Source organism: Scardinius erythrophthalmus (assembly GCF_964197995.2).
Source record: "Scardinius erythrophthalmus genome assembly, chromosome: 11".
NCBI classification, from domain to species: Eukaryota; Metazoa; Chordata; class Actinopteri; order Cypriniformes; family Leuciscidae; genus Scardinius; species Scardinius erythrophthalmus.
The window spans coordinates 7,014,320-7,034,110 of NC_138231.1; the positions used below are offsets into that span (position 1 = coordinate 7,014,320).

General features: G+C 35.3%; 1 protein-coding gene across 3 annotated transcripts in view; it reads left to right on the plus strand.

Annotated features, from left to right (window-relative positions):
- Window positions 1-284: 284 nt before the first annotated feature.
- Window positions 285-19,791, plus strand: part of mmut (methylmalonyl CoA mutase) — a 32,961-nt gene continuing 13,454 nt past the window's right edge. Inside the window, exons 1-9 of one of the 3 annotated variants that reach the window (XM_081379163.1) lie at window positions 331-400; window positions 494-549; window positions 900-1,353; window positions 2,108-2,475; window positions 2,857-3,014; window positions 4,159-4,330; window positions 4,952-5,200; window positions 6,293-6,404; window positions 13,025-13,140. In XM_081379163.1, the coding sequence (XP_081235289.1) occupies window positions 948-1,353; window positions 2,108-2,475; window positions 2,857-3,014; window positions 4,159-4,330; window positions 4,952-5,200; window positions 6,293-6,404; window positions 13,025-13,140 (1,581 nt within the window). In that variant the 5' untranslated portion in view covers window positions 331-400; window positions 494-549; window positions 900-947. Of the gene's footprint in view, window positions 550-899; window positions 1,354-2,107; window positions 2,476-2,856; window positions 3,015-4,158; window positions 4,331-4,951; window positions 5,201-6,292; window positions 6,405-13,024; window positions 13,141-19,791 lie in introns of all 3 variants that reach the window. The other 2 variants (XM_081379161.1, XM_081379162.1) reach the window with 2 other exon arrangements.

The window sequence follows — 19,791 nt, forward strand, 5'->3', positions numbered from 1 at the left end:
CAGCTAACGCGACATGATGACCGTTCCAAGATGGCGGGCGCACCGACGTTTCACGTATTTATATCTATGTAACGATTGTAAAAGGCCATCAAAATAGTAATCGGCGAGACGGTGAAGTATCTTACTATACAAAACTAAACTATACTGCTCTAGCTATACTATAACTATAACTGTAATTTTGGCGGGTCTTATCCACAAAAACATCTAATATTTTTAAAAAACATTAAACGGAACCTTTGATTCAAAGCCTCAATATCATCCGTGAAGTTATACAGTGCACATCCGGGTCAGAGTTGATGCTGATTGGCTGAATCTGGTTTGTTGTTAAATGTGATTGGCTGGAGCGCAATACGCCTGTCAGCGTGTCATCATCAGTGTCTGGTAAATAGAAGAACGCAAGGTCAGAAATAGCTTTTGGTTTGCTATTAAATGTTCTGTTTTACAACATTATAATGTCACCGCTTGCATTTAAGTGTTATTTCGTCGGTCCTAGATGATCAATTATTGTTAGTATGCAAAGGTTCCAAACGGGATAATCTAAATAGGCCTGTAAGTTTGCAAACTTCAATGGATAATAGTGAAAGTGGCTGATGATCCGTGATGTTTACGGCTTTAAATGTGACATTTGCTAATATATTTTGTTTAATGGTAATAGAAATGTAATGTAATAGAAATGCTATAATATAAAATGTACTGTTTGATGACATGTTTGCTAGTGGAGGCTTTGCTAGGTATTTTCTGTATTTCATAACAGTCGTATTGTGTGGGTGACTTTCAGGATTCAGAATCAAAGACTGAATGCTAATCACCATATACCTATTTACACACACATAATAAAACATATAATAGTTTTTTGTTTGAAGTGAAAGCCTGTTTATTTTTTCTTCTTTTTTTATTAGATACCCTTGAGTAACTAAACTCGCTCTCATATACCCAATGCATACAACATGTTGACCGCACGGAAGGCATGCGTGTCTTTGACAGCCAGACGACTGTTGGGAGCGTCTGTATCCTCGACCCTTGACCTCCAGCGCCACCCCAGACAGTTCCATACGGCCACCCCACACCGAGATGAAGTGAAGATCCACGAGGGCTGGGCGGCCCTGGCCAAGAAGCAGCTGAAAGGGAAAAACCCAGAGGATCTGATCTGGAAGACCCCTGAGGGCCTCTCCATTAAACCCGTATACACTCAGACGGACACGGCCGCGGTGGAAGATGAGCTGCCCGGAGTCTTCCCGTTCACCCGAGGGCCGTACCCCACCATGTACACCTACAGACCCTGGACCATCAGGCAATATGCTGGCTTCAGCACTGTAGAGGAAAGCAACAAGTTTTACAGAGACAATCTAAAAGGTATGAAATCACAATATAAAAAATATACCAGTTCACTCGCATGAAAATTTTAGTTAAATATATTCATTAAATTATTCAAATAAATAATAAAAAAAAATCACAATCAAATTAAAATAGTACATAAAATATTTTGCGTATTATATAAAATTACATAAATATTGTATAAATATTTTGTTTCTTTATCTGCATTTCATGTGATCATTAACTGACAGAGAACCATGAATGTGTTGTTGAATTATTTAAAAAGTTGCAATATTAAAGGTATATTTAACCCAGAAATTTCTCACCCTCCTGTTGTTGCAAGGCCTTTCGTTCATCTTTGAAACACAAATGAAGATTTTTTTTATTAAATCTGAGAGATTTCTGTCTCTCCATTGATAGTCTATTCTCCCAAAGCTCTGATGCTTCAAAACATTCATAAAGAGACCGTAAAAAAACCAACATATGAATCATGCGGTTTAATCCAAGTCTTCTGAAGAGACTCCATTGCTTTATATGATGAACAGATTGAATTTAGGCTTTTATTCACATATAAACATAAATCAGAGAACATAGAGAGCACTCAATTATGGTAAACGGAAGTTTTATGGGTTTGGAACGACATGAGAGTGAGTAAATGATGACAGGATTTTCATTTTTGGGTGAACTATCCCTTTAACTTAAAATCTTAGAGGGTCTTAAAATAAATATTTTAGGTTAAAAGGGGTTCAGTTGATCAAAAAAAAGCTAAAAGTCATATAAATTCCTTTTTCAGCGGGCCAGCAGGGCCTCTCTGTGGCCTTTGACCTTGCGACGCACAGAGGTTACGACTCGGACAATCCCAGAGTTCATGGGGATGTGGGAATGGCAGGTGTAGCTATCGACACCGTAGAGGACACCAAGCTGCTGTTTGACGGCATCCCGCTGGAGAAGATGTCGGTATCCATGACGATGAACGGAGCCGTCATTCCCGTTCTAGCCATGTTCATCGTGACCGGAGAAGAGCAAGGTGTGCCCAAGGAGAAACTGACCGGCACGATCCAGAACGACATTCTCAAAGAGTTCATGGTGCGAAACACCTACATCTTCCCTCCAGAGCCGTCGATGCACGCCATCGCCGATATCTTCGCTTACACTTCAAAGGTACAGCTTGTGTGACATGACATATAAATGTCATTCTTAGATTAATTCTTTTTATATTTCTTCCTTCTACACAACTTCTATAATTGTTTCTTTTTTTGTCTATGAACTTTAAAAACTAATAAAAAAAAACAAACATACTTTTAAGAAGATTAAGATTCATTTTTAATCTTCCACTGACTTGTATTGATAGAATGTTCAGCATATGATAGTGATGTTGCCTTTGTTATATTTACATATTGAATTGTGATTGATTTCTTTGATCTTTGATATTTCGTGATCCTAGCATATGTGCTTTTCACACCCTCGTAGTTTTGACTGTCTTTGTTGAATCAATTTGTTGAATCTCGACTCCGTGTAACACATTGAATTGTCTCCTTACAGAATATGCCCAAGTTTAATTCTATTTCCATCAGTGGATACCACATACAGGAAGCTGGCGCTGATGCCATCCTGGAGTTGGCTTACACTATTGCCAATGGACTGGAATACTGCAGGACCGGACTGAAGGCTGGACTCACCATCGATGAGTTCGCTCCCAGGTTAACTCTGAGATTCATTGACATTTCCATTCATCTCTCTACAATTCTACAATTCCATATTATTAGTATTGCTTATATTATATTATTATTATTGTGTAATATATAATTTAACATGAATTTATTTTAAATTATAATAATATAAAATAATAAAAACATGTTAAATAATATTATACACAATGCTTATTAAACAATAATGGTAATAATAATGATAATAAAATAACGGATACATAGTGATAATAATAAAAAAAACATACATTTTATGATTATTTTATTTAGTCATTAATACAAACTTGAATTAATACATTTTTATTAAGTAATGAAATGTAATAAATTATTAATGAAATGTATTAAAAGTGTATTGATTGTATACACATTATTATTGTTAGTAGTAGGATTATTATTAAACATGTTAAATGATATATTACACAATACATATTAAATAAAAGTATAGTAAAATAATACATTATTATAACTACTACCACTATTATCATTAACAGTATTAATCATAATATGAATAGTATTAGAAATGCATATAATTAACCCATCTGTTTCTTTAATACAATTTCAATTGATACATTTTATAAATTGATAAAATACTTAAAACGTATTGTATAAATGTTGTATTATTGCTACTACTATATATGAAAATATTATTTCTAATTAATTCAGTTACTATACATTTTATTTAATGCATAATAATGAATAATTACATTATAGGTTATAAAGATGATGATAATGATATAATAATAAAGAAAAGCACACAGCGATGTGATTTTTCTGTATTTATATATCAGATTTAATTGCTTAAATCTGTGAATGTTACATTCGTGGCGCCATCTGCGGACACTATTAACATGTTAGCCAGTGTTCAAAGCGCCAAATGCGAGTAGAAATCCGCGTTGAAACAGTGTTACTCACCAGTTGCCCGGTAACTTTATATGAATTTTGAAAATGCATGGTGGTGGGAGGAAAGTGATGTGGCTTAGTGCGATCATCAAATATCTACGGTTGTGATGTAATTATTTAACTACTTTGGGGGCGTGGTCAGATTTTCCTTCTTTTTTGTCTTTAGCTGATCACATGTTGAGTTTTCTAAAGGTTTCATATACAGTACTGTGATTTACTGTGCATGATCTCTTTTTAGACTGTCATTCTTCTGGGGCATCGGCATGAATTTTTATATGGAAATAGCGAAGCTGAGGGCCGCACGCCGTCTGTGGGCGACACTCATCAAAGAGAAGTTCCAACCCAAGAACTCCAAATCCCTCCTGCTGAGAACTCACTGTCAGACGTCTGGATGGTCCCTCACTGAGCAGGTACTGTGACCGCAGGCTCGTTCACACTCACAGCTGGTGATTTCACAGCTGTTTCTCTTGCTCTTTGATAGATGATGGACAATAGCTTGTTAAATAAACCGTGGTGGTGCAGTAAAGCGTAACAGTGTTAACTCGCATCTTTGACGGGCAGTATGTGACATTTTGCCATTTGCTTGTCTTCAATTTCTGTGATGTCATGCTGGGTAGTCGACTAGTGACGTCCCCGGGGGAGATATCATTGATCCAAAATCCAGCCATATTTTTAGCATAAGTTATGTTTAGAGGTCGATCGATAGTGGATTTTACCGATACCGATATTTAGGTTTGACCGTACATGCCGATAACCGATTATTCAACCGATATTTTTAAAAATGGATACTGGATTAAAAACAAACATAACACTCCAAGTAAAACAGTGCTGAACTGAAATGTGCTAAATGAAATATTCTTATCTAAATGTGCAACCCGGAAAAACTATCGGTGTGGATTTTTGATGATAACGAACGATAGTTCCACCAATCAACTATCGGCACCGATATATCGGCAAAACCGATGAATCGGTCGACCTCCAGTTATGTTGCGATGGGTCTCATGATTAAATGTACCCCGTCTGTCCTTCAGGATCCTTACAACAATGTGGTCCGTACCGTAATCGAGGCAATGGCTGCAATATTTGGCGGCACACAGTCTCTGCACACTAACTCTTTCGACGAGGCTCTGGGTCTGCCCACGGTCAAGAGCGCACGCATCGCCCGCAATACACAGATCATCATCCAGGAGGAGTCGGGCATCCCGAAGGTGGCTGACCCCTGGGGTGGGTCCTACATGATGGAGGCCCTCACCAATGATGTGTACAACTCAGCACTCACGGTTCGTACCACATTGTAAACCTTGATATAATATAAACCTGCTTTATATTACCTTGATAAACCTTTAACTTGCAGATATTTATGTGTGGATGTCTAATGTTATGCATCATATATTATAATCAGTGGTGACAAATGTATTTAATTATAATCTGTGTTTTTCCCCTCATTTGTCTGCATATTGATAAATCCACTTGACTTTACATGATATATATATAGATCTGTTATTAAAACACTTGATGCTTCTTAAAAAGCACATAATGAATGATTAATGACACACAGAGGCTGTAGAAATTTTGTCTGATACTTATTTTGATGTTATGGCTAATAACTGACACGATATAGCTAGTATTGTAAATCTATACTGTTATTATAGTAATATTATCATTACTAAAATTAATAATCATGTTTAAAATAAATAATACATGTGTTGACTTAAATGGCAAATATAAATTATTATTATTATTGTACATTTAAATGTTACGTAATGCATTTTAAATATGGTAATAAAATAATAAATATTTAATTAAAGTGACGATAGAAATAAAAATGTATTAATCTGTTTTATTGTCTTGTTAAAACGATATTTAATTGTATATGAAGTAGAGCTGATGTAGAACTTTTACTGCTAAAATTTAATTTGTAAAATCTAATTTACAAATTAAATTAACATAAATTTTAAAACAGTCTGTATTGTATAAAGCGCTATATAAATAAATGTCATTTGACTTGGCTTCATACATTTTATTAATTTAATTAATAAATGTTAAATTGTATTGATTGTATGAATATTATTATTATTAGTAGTAGTAGTACTATTATTACTACTGCATAATTTCAAATTATCATAATTACAAAATGTTTATTTAATGCATATTAATAATAATAATAATAATAATACAAATAATAATTAAATGATTGCCATATCAGTTATGACAGTCATAACCCTGTCATAAAAATTATTCTTAGATTTATGAGAATAAGTAGTTGCTTAAATTATTTCTAGTTTAAACACTCCGATTTGTTGCTTAAGGTCTAGCAATCTATTTGATTGTGTATGTTTACATGAATTCTGTTCTCGTTGTGTCTTGTTTAGTTCATCACTGAGATTGAGGACATGGGAGGTATGGCTCGCGCTGTGGCCGAGGGAATTCCCAAACTGCGCATCGAGGAATGTGCCGCCCGCAGACAAGCGCGCATTGATTCAGGTACCAAAGCAAAACACTCATATACACAAGCCTGCATACATAATTACAGCCCAGTACATGTGACTAATGTCCCATTTAAAGGCACACTGTGGAGAAATTGTGTTTTTGTCAAACAGCGACCCCTAGAGTCGCTGTGGAATACTTGCACTGTCGTAAATACCCCTCCACGTTTTCTCAGATCGGATAGCTATCAGATTTATCAAAACGATTCTATTTACACCTGGTCACATAAATGTGTTTTTGCGAAACGGATTTAAATCCGATCTTCAATTCCCGCGCTATATGCAGATTTAATGGAGTGCACGTCACCGAAAGCAACAGATATGAGCTGCATTTTATTGATCATCAGCTAAAATTTCTAAATCAAAGACCGCAATAAGAGAGAGCGGCAACAGCCCTGATAAGATCATTTAGTTTCTTAACTTTTAATGATGATGATGATTTTGTCTTAAGCATCTGAGACTTACTTTCACTTTGATTTGCGATAGTTTGCACGTTGGCTTGATGAATTGATGCTCAGCTTCTCATCTGCGGTGATGAGTGTTCCAGCGCGTCGTCATATCTGGCAATAACATATAGCCTATAACACGCTCTCACACGTCTCAAACCATTGGTTCCTGTTGAAGTCCACTATATTGAGAAAAATCCTGGATTGTTTTCCTCAAAAACCTTATTTCTTTTAGACTGAAGAAAGAAAGACATGAATATCTTAAATGACGTTACATTTTCTCCAGTTAATTTTTCAACTACAGGCTTCTCCTATATTCTCCTTATTTTGCGTAAATGTGCGAGACTTCCAATTCATTAGCCGCTATAGGGAAATAACAAGACAAAATGCTGTAAATGGTAAAACTATTTGCGCTACAAACCAGTGTGTCTATAATTACGACAATACATTGAAATTATAGGGTAAGAAATAGGAGTTTGCAATATCAAGCAGCCGAACACGCTTTTTTGTACAGCTAAAAATAACTGAAAGCGGATGACACCGGAAGCCAGACACATTCAATTTACAAATGGCCACTTCCACTCTTACCTGAAAAATAAGGTGGAAACTTAAATAAAAAAAAGCATCATCACTACAGTAAGCTAGGTTAGCGATGACATTGTAACCATTTCAGGAAGTGATTGATGCTCCTGATGATTGACTCTGAGAGGGTTTGCTTCAACAGGAAAGAGTCTGGTATTTACAGAGAGGATTTGACATCTCCTCTTCTTTAACAATAAATAGATGATAAGCAGTGAGTGTGTGTTAAGACAGATGTCACGTTAGGATCCTCTCGCCCGCTGTGGAGACATCAATCAATCACTCGAGCGAAAACTGGGGCCACAGACCACACGCCCTCTAAACGGCTTGTCAATGCACTCTGGTGACAGACAGTTTTCAGAAGCACTGACACGCTTGCCGTGAAAAATCAGCACCGTTTGAAGAGGTTTTTGAATGTAGGGCGTGTTTTTGGGGTGGCATCTGTTCATTTTGAACCCAATAGCAGTAATACAACCTGTCTCGAAGTTTGGCCTAATTAGGGCCCGAGCGCCGATGGTGTGAGGACACTCTTGGAATTGCTCTGTTTATTATGTGACTTGTTATCAGTGTGACAGGCTCAGAAATTGGAACACAATTGCCTGGAAAGAATTTAAACTGTCTTGTCAAGCATCCGGTTTTAGCCTTTTCACAGTTGTTGAAAACCTAGAAATAGCAGGGAATTTTAAAACTGCAAAAGGAATGGAAACTTCTGAAGTTAACACGTATCAGAAATGATTTACACGGCTTTGGAATATTAGCATTGCTCTCTGCTGTCTTTTGTTTTGTCTTTTCTCTGCATTTTATTAATTGGTTTAAAAATATAATATTTATTTTTATATACTATTAGATTCGATTTTTTTATTTTTTTTTGCCCTTGTCACTAGACTTTTAATCTAGAAAAATACTTTAATAATTACATTTTTCAGCTGTCTCAATTTTTTTTGTCCGTGTTTACACAAATTACTACTGTTGCCATGTGATTTATGAAGATGACATCGTAAAGCACTTCTGAATGATTTCCAACCAAGCACTAATTTTGCCAAAATGTGAAAACATAGTTTGTGTGTGTGTATTTTAGTATGCATGCCGAAATAAGCTAGCTATGTAATTAGAGTTGGAAAGAAGTTGGGCATTTCATTCCAGAAATGTTTAAAATGTAATTTCCATCTGTATGCTGTTAAATGCATAATTTTAGATGTGATGGAAATGACAGTGTGATGCAGAAAGTTCATTACTTTCAGGGGGGAGAAAATGGCAAAAATAGCTGAATTAATGTAATTTCTTGGACATTCGAAGAAATATTCGAAGACAAATTAGAATTCTATTAGAATTAGTGAGAGAAAAGTGTGAACATTTTGTTTTGCATCTTGTGGCATCTGCTGTTGTTGTTTTGAAGTAGATTTCTCTGGCGTCACCGGAGGATTTGTGACAGATGGCAGTAGAGATGCCATATAAGATCTCTATACACAGATGTGCATAATGCTCTGATCAATAGTGAACCAGAACTGCAGATGCAGAGATATTAACAATGATTTAATTGATCATTCTGTCTGTGTAGTCTAAAAATTAAGTTTGAGATCTCCGATATTGACATGCTTGAGTGATGCATTAATTGGCTCCCTTTTTTTTATGCTTTGCTGATTGAGAAATACAGTGCCACTAGGGGGTAGTCTTTTAACATGCATGACACTCGCATACAAAAATCATTATGCCAAATACCTCCATGAAAAACTTGAAACACAAGATTTTCACTTTCTCATGCATGCTTCTATTTCCAGTCCTGAGGCCTTAAGTTTGATGTCTTAAATTGAATGTTCCTTCACATCAGGTAATGTTTTGCAAGTGGCTCTTTCTCCATGGAGTTATGCATAATTTAAATAACTCACAGATGCCGCACAGCTGGATATTTTAATGGCTGTAGGCTAGCGCAGGTGATGTTCTCTTTGGGCGAACGCTACACAGTTATCGCTAAAGACTTCAGAAGCCACTCTAATGCGTCCTGATGGACTCTGGGAGGACAGAAAGTGTGTAAATAAATAATCACATTAATGAAGTGGTGGAAGCATTAGCAACACCTGCCATGAACCACACACACATCTTATAAGAGCCTATTATCACACTGCTCTCAAGAATGAGTGAAAAATTTGAAGTTTCTGCAGGAAGTATCCCCCCCCCCCCAACATTTTCTTTTTACTCTAATGACAGCAGTGCTTGGGCTAAACTACCTGAAATATTTCTAATTCATTTTACATTTCTTTGTTTTACATTTTTCTGAATCTTTAAACTTTATTCACAAACTTTATTTCAAATCCATGATGATCCGTGTGGTCTTGATGTTTGTGTAAATATTTACTGAGTGGACCCAGGGTCTTTGAAAGATGCAAGAAGCAACATTTCAAACAGAATTTAACCCATATTGGGTTTTCAGCAGATGTATGAAGCTCCCTGGGTTTGTTAAGGCCCCAGACAGTCAAGACATTGATCTTGAGGGCCCTCGATGGATTTTTTTCTCATGTGCATGAGTGTTGGAATATGTATGAATGGACCAGCCTGTCATTTATCTTATGTCCTTTCATTCACTTCACTTGTTCAGGGTTTACATTTCTTTATTTTGAGAAAGTTTTCAGAAAGCCTTTCTCTTTATTTAAAGTCCGCCTGTAGTCAATAATAGGATCCCTTAAAACTCATCTTTGATCACCAAAATTATATATAATGACATAAAAAAAATTCTTCATGCCTTAAAATAGCTTGAATGTAACTCTACACCCTTGCCTCATTTAGTATACACGGTTCTATGAATATGCAAATTAGCCCCGCCTCCACTCACTCATACCAGTTCAGATCCACTCGTTGACGTGATTAGTTACAAGAGGGAGGGGCTTCTTCATTTTAAAGAGCATTTAATCAGACAAATCTGTATAGTGCAGGGCGAGTCATCAATTTTTTGTTTGCTTTCCAAATTTTAAATGTGTGCACTACTTTAAAGAAGTCTCTTATGTTCAACAAGGCTGCATTTATACTGTAAAAACTGTAATATTGTGAAGTATTATTACAATTTAAAATAACTATTTTCTTTTTTAATATATTTTAAAATGTAATTTAATGCTGTGATGTTTAAGCTGAATTTTCATTACTCCAGTCTTCAGTGTCACATGATCCTACAGAAATCATTATAATATGCTGATTCTAATATGCATTCTGATATGACTAAGTTCAAAAGAAGCATTTTTTGTTTCAATAGAAATCTTTTGTAACATTATAAATACAGTATGTTAACTATCACTTTTGATCAATTTAATGTATCATTGGTGAATGAAAAGTTACCCCAAACTTTGTAAAGGTAGTGTAACTCTGCTAAAAAATATTCTTATATTTTAGGGGCAGAGTTGTTATAGTTAGCTAAAATTAAAACTAAAACCATTTAAAAAAAAACAACAACAAAAAACATTTTCATTACTAAAATACCATAACAAAAATAAAATAACAGTTCGCTAATATGAAATAACTATTAAAAAACATAAATTAATAAAATTGCAAAAACATGCAACAAAAAACAAGCTTTAATATGATAAAACTAATGAAAAATATGAATAAAAATGTATAGTAGTATCTCAATTAAACTAAAATAAGTAGCTAGTATATATAGATGACTTCCAGGCTAATACACGTGAATGAAAGTCCACAAAACTCTAATGTAAGAATCATCGCTGTAAGACTTTACATTTATTCTCATTCAGTATTGCATCATCAGTTCCAAATTTCCCCACTCACTCTTCCTGGGTGGTTTTGCCCCTAAATAATATATAACATGGACTATTGCATCCACTGTGCAATAAAAAAAAAACATTTGTGCAATACCAAACATTCAGACTTATATATGTTTAACATATTCTTTCATCTTATTCACATTCTCCTGAATAATTAAATGTTACATATTTGTACATGCATACACTCACCTAAAGGATTATTAGGAACACCATACTAATACTGTGTTTGACCCCCTTTCGCCTTCAGAACTGCCTTAATTCTATGTGGCATTGATTCAACAAGGTGCTGAAAGCATTCTTTAGAAATGTTGGCCCATATTGATAGGATAGCATCTTGCAGTTGATGGAGATTTGTGGGATGCACATCCAGGGCACGAAGCTCCCATTCCACCACATCCCAAAGATGCTCTATTGGGTTGAGATCTGGTGACTGTGGGGGCCATTTTAGTACAGTGAACTCATTGTCATGTTCAAGAAACCAATTTGAAATGATTCGAGCTTTGTGACATGGTGCATTATCCTGCTTGAAGTAGCCATCAGAGGATGGGTACATGGTGGTCATAAAGGGATGGACATGGTCAGAAACAATGCTCAGGTTGTCCGTGGCATTTAAACGATGCCCAATTGGCACTTAGGGGCCTAAAGTGTGCCAAGAAAACATCCCCCACACCATTACACCACCACCACCAGCCTGCACAGTGGTAACAAGGCATGATGGATCCATGTTCTCATTCTGTTTACGCCAAATTCTGACTCTACCATCTGAATGTCTCAACAGAAATCGAGACTCATCAGACCAGGCAACATTTTTCCAGTCTTCAACTGTCCAATTTTGGTGAGCTCGTGCAAATTGTAGCCTCTTTTTTCCTATTTGTAGTGGAGATGAGTGGTACCCAGTGGGGTCTTCTGCTGTTGTAGCCCATCCGCCTCAAGGTTGTGCGTGTTGTGGCTTCACAAATGCTTTTCTGCATACCTCGGTTGTAACAAGTGGTTATTTCAGTCAAGGTTGCTCTTCTATCAGCTTGAATCAGTCGGCCCATTCTCCTCTGACCTCTGGCATCAACAAGGCATGTTTTTCCCTTTTCACACCATTCTTTGTAAACCCTAGAAATGGTTGTGCGTGAAAATACCAGTAACTGAGCAGATTGTGAAATACTCAGACTGGCCCGTCTGGCACCAACAACCATGCCACGCTCAAAATTGCTTAAATCACCTTTCTTTCCCATTCTGACATTCAGTTTGGAGTTCAGGAGATTGTCTTGACCAGGACCACACCCCTAAATGCATTGAAGCAACTGCCATGTGATTGGTTGATTAGATAATTGCATTGAGAAATTGAACAGGTGTTCCTAATAATCCTTTTGGTGAGTGTATATTGTCTATTGTCGATTTCTTTACTCTATATATTTTATTCACTTGTCTGTATTTTATTTTAATTATTTTCCAAAGACAAATTCGTTGGAGATGCTTGTCAATAAATCTCATTTTGATTCTGATTCAGCCTACACTTGATTCCAATAGCCAAAACTCTTGACTACCCAAGACAGTTGCAATGATATCTCTCCAGGTTTGTGTTTAATGAACATGTGCTGTAAGGTAATAGAACGCTCCCTGCGAGCTTTCGTTTCTATATGGAGTAATATCCTCGCCTCATAATGAGAAGATTGAGCCCATTAAATCTGTACCCTCTGATCTTTACCTACAGGCTGTGCACATAGATCTGCGAAGCTGTGATGATTTATTTCAGCTCCAGGTGTCTAGTGTTGCCCTTCATTTTTTAGGCTCTGCTACTGATGCCCTCTCGCACTGTCTCTGTCTCACTATAGGCTCTGAGGTCATCGTGGGGGTCAACAAGTACCGCCTGGAGAAGGAAGAATCCGTCGACGTGCTTTCCATCGACAACACAGCTGTGCGCAACAAGCAGATTGAAAAGCTGCAGAAGGTTAGTTCCCTCTGGCGATGACTCACAGCACAGATTTTGAAGTCGAGTGCCTTCATCCGTATTGACGTGATCTGAGATGGTCACGTATAGTCTGAGCACTCTGTGAAGTTACCTAATCACAAACAAGGGCTTTAATTCAATCGAGCACTTGAAGTGTTCCATTGAAATGGTCATAATTGATCATTTTATTCTTCAGAGTCAGAGAAAGTAGAGAAGCATCCAAGGCTGTAGGAGCGATCTGGACTTCAAGTCAGCATGAAAAGAAAGTTGCATTAGTCTTGAGCTGAGATAATTGGATTTGGAATAGTTACGTTTTGTTAAAATAACATATGTTCAGTTTTCTTTCTTTTTTTAATACACATTTGCAGTTTTTATTTCATTTAGTAGAAGCAATTTATAATAAATCCAAAAAATAATTATCACATTCATAGTTTTCAGTTACATGACTGCCGTGGAGACCTGGAGGGCAAAACATCCATAGAACTGCAGCACAGAAATGAAAATGTGTGGACAAAAATGCACTTTTGATCCATATTCAGCACCTGCTGCAGTATTTCAATCACTAAATCAGTGGAACATTCTTAAACACTTAACATAAAAAACGCTTAAAGTGTCTTTAATGTAGTACTAAAACATATTTAAAGATCATATTCAGTATACAACTCATTGATAATGTGTAATATATATAAGCAAGCAGAGACCAGAATATGAATGCAACATGCAAAATGATTAAAGGCACAGTAAGCGATATCCGTGAAACCCTGTTGAAAGTGAATCGGACTGAGCACCACAACACACTTGTAGCCAATCAGCAGTAGGGGGCGTGTCCACTCATGATGGGGGAGGAGAGAGAGTGAGCAAGAGGGAGATTTGAAGAAAGACTGTAGAAAGAGAGATGGCTGAGAGACATTACAAAAGAGAAAAGCTCAGAAGAATATCACTGGAATAAGAAGGGTTATGATCAGGTAAGAGCTTTAGGATCCGCGGTAATATTAGAAAAACTTTCCAGCGTTGGAGATGCCTTTAGTGGATTTAGTGGACGGGAAGGCCTGAAAACAGACACAGAGGTTGTGTTGTTTCTGCTCCAAATGTGAGTAACATGCTGTTGTTGTAATTTTAGCTGTAGTAATAGGACAGTTTTAAGTGTCATTGTTTCTCTGGAGCTGGTGTGCTGTTGCTGGTGACTACCAACTTTTTTTGTTTTTAGTTGTCATTCTTTCATCATCTTCGCTTTATTTTTCGCGAAGCATTATTTTGCTGCACCTTTTAAGCGTTTTCTTTTGAATGGTTTTCTATAGAAAAATACTTAAGAAACTATTCTGGGTTCATCTGGTTGCCTGTACATAGTATTCATCATCAATAAGTTGTATATTGAATTTGTCTTTTATTATCACTGTCTGTCTTAGTGGTTCAACGGATCACAAAACTCATAGTTCGAATCACATTATGGTTTTTGATGAATGTATCGGATGATTTTTTGGATCAGCACAAAATTATTTTGGGGATTGGGGCGACAAATGTAGCTTTGCTGTCCATTTATTACCTAAAGCACACTTTAAGTACTTCGATACCAGTCTAACTAATAATGTTCAAACATTATTATTTAATAAAAACATTTTATTAAAAAAAATTCAATCAAATGCATTAATTACAAGCATAGATAAATACAATTACAAATTACAAATAAAGTAAGGTCTAACTGTATGAATTCAGGTACAGATGTAGTAATAAGGCCTAAATGTAAATAACACTGGTGTTCACTAAATTATATATAGATTAAAGTGTTTTGCTGAGACAGGTTTCTTGACATAATTTTGTGTGTATGTGTCCGTTCAAGCGAACGGGGATGCGAAAAAGGAATCAATTCGCTGTTCGCACTCTATCTGAAACATGTCTCCGTGTGTGTGGCTGTGCGCACGTGTACCAAATTGACGGTGAAACTAATCCGCAAAACACATGTGTGCTGAACCATGGGGCCTGGTCCGTACGGATCAACTACAATCCGTTTGTCCCCTAGTCTTTAGAATGATAATGGATCATGTGACATTTTGCCATCACAGAAATAAATAGTTTTATAATGTATACAAATAGTTAAAAATAATGTTTAGTTAAACATTAAAAAATAAAGTTAACATTTATAATTCTGATATTTTGCACCTTTACTCTTTTTCTTTTGTTTTTTACTTGTTCTTGGTGAGCACAAGAGACTTCTTTCAAAAACATTTGAAAAAAATTGAATGTATGTGGTATATTTCTAGCTGTCCTTTTTGTGTGAGCTATTGTATTATTTTGAGAGCGACAAGCCAACATAGCAACTCAGAATGTCTGAGAAATATTAATAGCCAGTGTTAATGATATTTAATGTGAGGGAATTGCAGTTAGACCACATAAAGAGACCAATATGTTAAAAAAGACGGTTGCATAAACTGCTTAGACTAGTCTTAAAGTCAGCTACATAAAAAGGTACTCGGTTTACTTTGAAATGGAAAAGTAAGACTGATTACCCCTTGGCTAACTGGTAGTTGGTCAAACTAGTAAAGACACTGTCTTAACATAGTGGCTAATTTAATGCAACTGGCCCCTGGAGTCAAAAGAAAGTTGAAGTTCAACAAAGTTCTCCACACTTCAATGAGTAACGGGATCCAGCCTCAAACTAACACTAATACTTTATCATTTGATAACCTAATTATCCATATGACTGTCATATGATAGGTAAACAGTAACCTTTAGCAACATCCAAACATAGCATTCTGTTCTTTACGCATATTAGGTCATTTAAAGACATTATCTTTGAAACTTTAACTTTTCAACTTAACTTGAAAATAATTACAAAACAAGTACATAGTGTTTACTGATTTAGCCCTTCTTTCAGAGAACAAATGTTACTGCATTCCTGACATGGGTCAGACCCTTTAGTAACCTCTCAGATACCAAAATCAGACATTCCCTGTATCATAAATACCAGAATAGATACACTGGTTTTAAGAAAACTATGATTTCCAATTCATTATATAATACAATAAGAGGGATTGTAAATCCACCCTCTTTAAGTGGATTCACTGAAATGCATTTCATTTGCTCATCATTTGATCTCCTGCATCAAATTAGATATAATGCTTTGATATTGGATTGCATTTATCTTTTCCTTCAAGGGATTATTAATATATCTAATGAGCTTTCAGCAGTAAATCTGTAGGATACTGTGCAGTCGGTTGGCCGTTGCAAAATAGCATGGTGATGAAGGCTAATGATTGACCAAATCATTTTAGTGAATCAGTGTGTTTGGCATGTAAATGTTCAAGATCAATGTTTCCCTGATTGTCTTGCAGTTGCAATCGAAATTATTCAACCCTCATTGCAATTTTTAACAAAATGTACTGACTTTCAGCTGTTTGCAATGAACAAATCAAACAAAAGTAATTGAAATAGCTCAACACAACAAATGTTTCAAGTGGTTTCCCCAAATTCAACTGAAAATGAAACTTCTTTTTGTTCATTGCAAACAGCTGAAAGTCTACATTTTGCCAATAAGCCTGATTTGCAATGGGGGTTGAATCATTTCGAATACAAGTGTTGTGAAGTTTGCATTCCCATACAACAGGAAAAAGGTTCCTAACAATCGTTTCTCATACACCAGACCATATGTAGTGTCTTTTGTTGTCCTACTCTACCCTCTGAACATTGACATTCAAATAAATGTCATGAGTTTCTAATAATGCATGGCTATTTGTGAAGATCTAATTAATCACTTATTTGTGGTGCATGTTTTCTAAGTATCTATAGAGCAGTTTGATGTGATAAAGTGTGTGTCATAAATTTTTCATGTTCAAATCACACCGTGATTTTGGCACTTTTGGGTTTATTGCCATTTCCCTGGAGTGAAGACTTTCTTGCAGGTTGTTTTATCTGTTGTCACGCTAAGAAATAAACTTTAGTTTGAAGTTTGATGATAAATGCAAGTCGACAGCACGTTGCTTGGGAATTCTCATGTGATGACAGAGTCTGTATATTGATGTTGAAAATGTAAATGCATGAAACCATGATTTCAATTTTATAGTTTCTGTCAGTGACGGCTCAAATATTTGAAGGTGGTTTGTTTGATCTGGAAGCATTTGGGATCTGTGCACACATCATCTCTTCATGGTTTCCCAAAACATCTTCAGTTCAGAAAGTATGTACTGTACCTTATGATACCTATGTTTGGTACCTTGGAAAATAATGTAGACTCCATGTTGTGAAAAAGAACAGCAAATATGTGTAAAGTAATACACTGGAAATGGAAGTCTGCAACTAAACAACATTTCAAGCTGCGCATTTGTTCTTTTTAACCCTTGTGCATCCTTGAGGACATTTTTGTCCTTTTCAGTTTTGTTTTTTGGATCACTTTGCCTGTGTTAATGCTAACTGCATAAAATTTGGCACAGGTGTGTATTTTTATTGGAATTTTACTATTTCATCACCATTTCCTTTAAAAAATCTATTTTGCACTAGTTACACAAAATACTTCCTCTCAGCGCCTTTTGGACAAAAATGTCCCCATTGAAACCCATTAAAACTGCATTTTTTAATCCCTGTGCCGTTTAACTATAAAATGATGCAATCTTTTTTAATAGGCTTTCATTCTGTTGGCAAGGCTTCAAAATTGACATTTTTACCATTTTTTTATCAGATGGTGCCATTTTTTCAGGTTAGGCCTATAAAGCAAATACTCGCTTTATTCCTGTTTTCTGCTTCGGCATATTATAGAGCCAACTGGATAAATTATGCAACGATAATTGTGTGGGTTTGTTGGTATGGATGTCTAAGTGTGGTTTGTATGTGTGTAATAAAATAAAAAGTGTGTTTGTGTGCTTGTAATATTTGAGAGAGAAAAACTCAACTGCAAATCGAAAATCCAATCACTGTGTTCACCAGTGGAGTTTTGCTGGCATCCAATGGGGAAAGTCTGGTACTGCGCCCAAACAAAATCTTACTGAAAGCTCATTTTTTGAGATATCATCCTCAAATTCGGAACACAACCTGTTTAGATTTATGGCTTTGAATTTATATCAGTTTTAGAGTTCCAAATGTTTTATAAAATATATTTTTTATATAAAATATTGATTATAATGTTCATAAATATTTTTCATAAACTTAAACTTCTATAACATTTTTTTGGTTGCACTTTTTTCAATTTTTTCACTTCAAAAACAATCTGCCAAGGGTCATCTTTAAAATGAGACCAAACTTAAGTATTTGCTCCCAAGCATAACATTTTTATGAGAGTTTTTTGACTTGGACATTTTTGTCCCTTTTGGACCTATGTGTAAGTTTTTTTTTTTTTTTTTAATGTTTACTGCATAAAATTTTGGCACAGGTGTCTATTTTTATTGTAATTTTACTATTTCACCCCCATTTCATTTGAAAAAAAAAGTTGCACTAGTTATACAAAATACTTGTATATATTTTATATAAAATATTAATTTTAATGTTCATAAATATTTTTCATAAACTTAAACTTCTATAAAAAAAGTTTGGTTGCACGTTTTTCACTTTTTTTCACTTCAACAACAATCTGCAAAGGGTCTTCTTTAAAATGAGACCAAACTTAAGTTTTTGCTCCCAAGCATAACATTTTTATGAGAGTTTTTTGACATGGACATTTTTGTCCCTTTTGGACCTATGAGTAAGTTTTTGTTTTTTGTTACTGTTAACTGCATGAATTTTGAGCTATTATAGAGCCAACTGGATAAATTATGCAATGATAATTGTGTGGGTGTGTTGTTATGGATGTCAGAGTGTGGTTGGTATGTGTGTTATATAAAAAAAAATGTGTTTGTGTGTTTGTAGTATTGATAGAGAAAAACTCAACTGCAAATAACAAAGCCAATCACTGTGTGACCAGAGGAGTTTTGCTGGGATCCAATGGGGAAAGTTTGGTACTGCGCCCAAACAAAATCTTACTGAAAGCTCATTTTTTGAGATATCAACCTCAAATTTGGAACACAACTTATTTAGATTTATGGCTTTGGTTTTCTAGCCGTTTTAGAGTTCAACTTGTTTCATAAAATATATATTTTATATAAAATAATATTCATAAATAATTTTCATAAACTTAAACCTATATAACTTGTTTTTGGATTTACTTATAAAAAAAATTTAACTTTAGCAATAATCTGCCAAGGGTATTCTTTAAAATGATACCAAAGTTAAGTCTGTGCTCCCAAGCTTCAACTTTTTATGACTGTTTTTTGACATGGACATTTTTGTCCTCTTTGGACCTATGAGTAACTTTTTTAAATTGATGCACAAGGGTTAAACCCTCAAAATCAATGGGCCTGTGTACTTGCCATAATTATTTTATTTGAAATATTTTATTTTATTTTGAAAAAGATACAAGTTTAATCTCTGATAATGGACATTATGCCACAAATTCAACTGACAGAGCTTAACTTATATTGAACCTTCAACTACCTTGTCATCTCTTCCCTCTGAATGAGACAAACTTTATTTTAATATTAATATCTAATATTATAAGTTGTCCTTAGAGAAAATATAATGTATGTTATGAAGATTCTTCAAAGGAATCACTAGTATTACTTTGGGGTTTGTCATTAATTAAGTGCTCTTATAGTATTTATTAATATATTGAATTATCATTTGTTTTTGTTT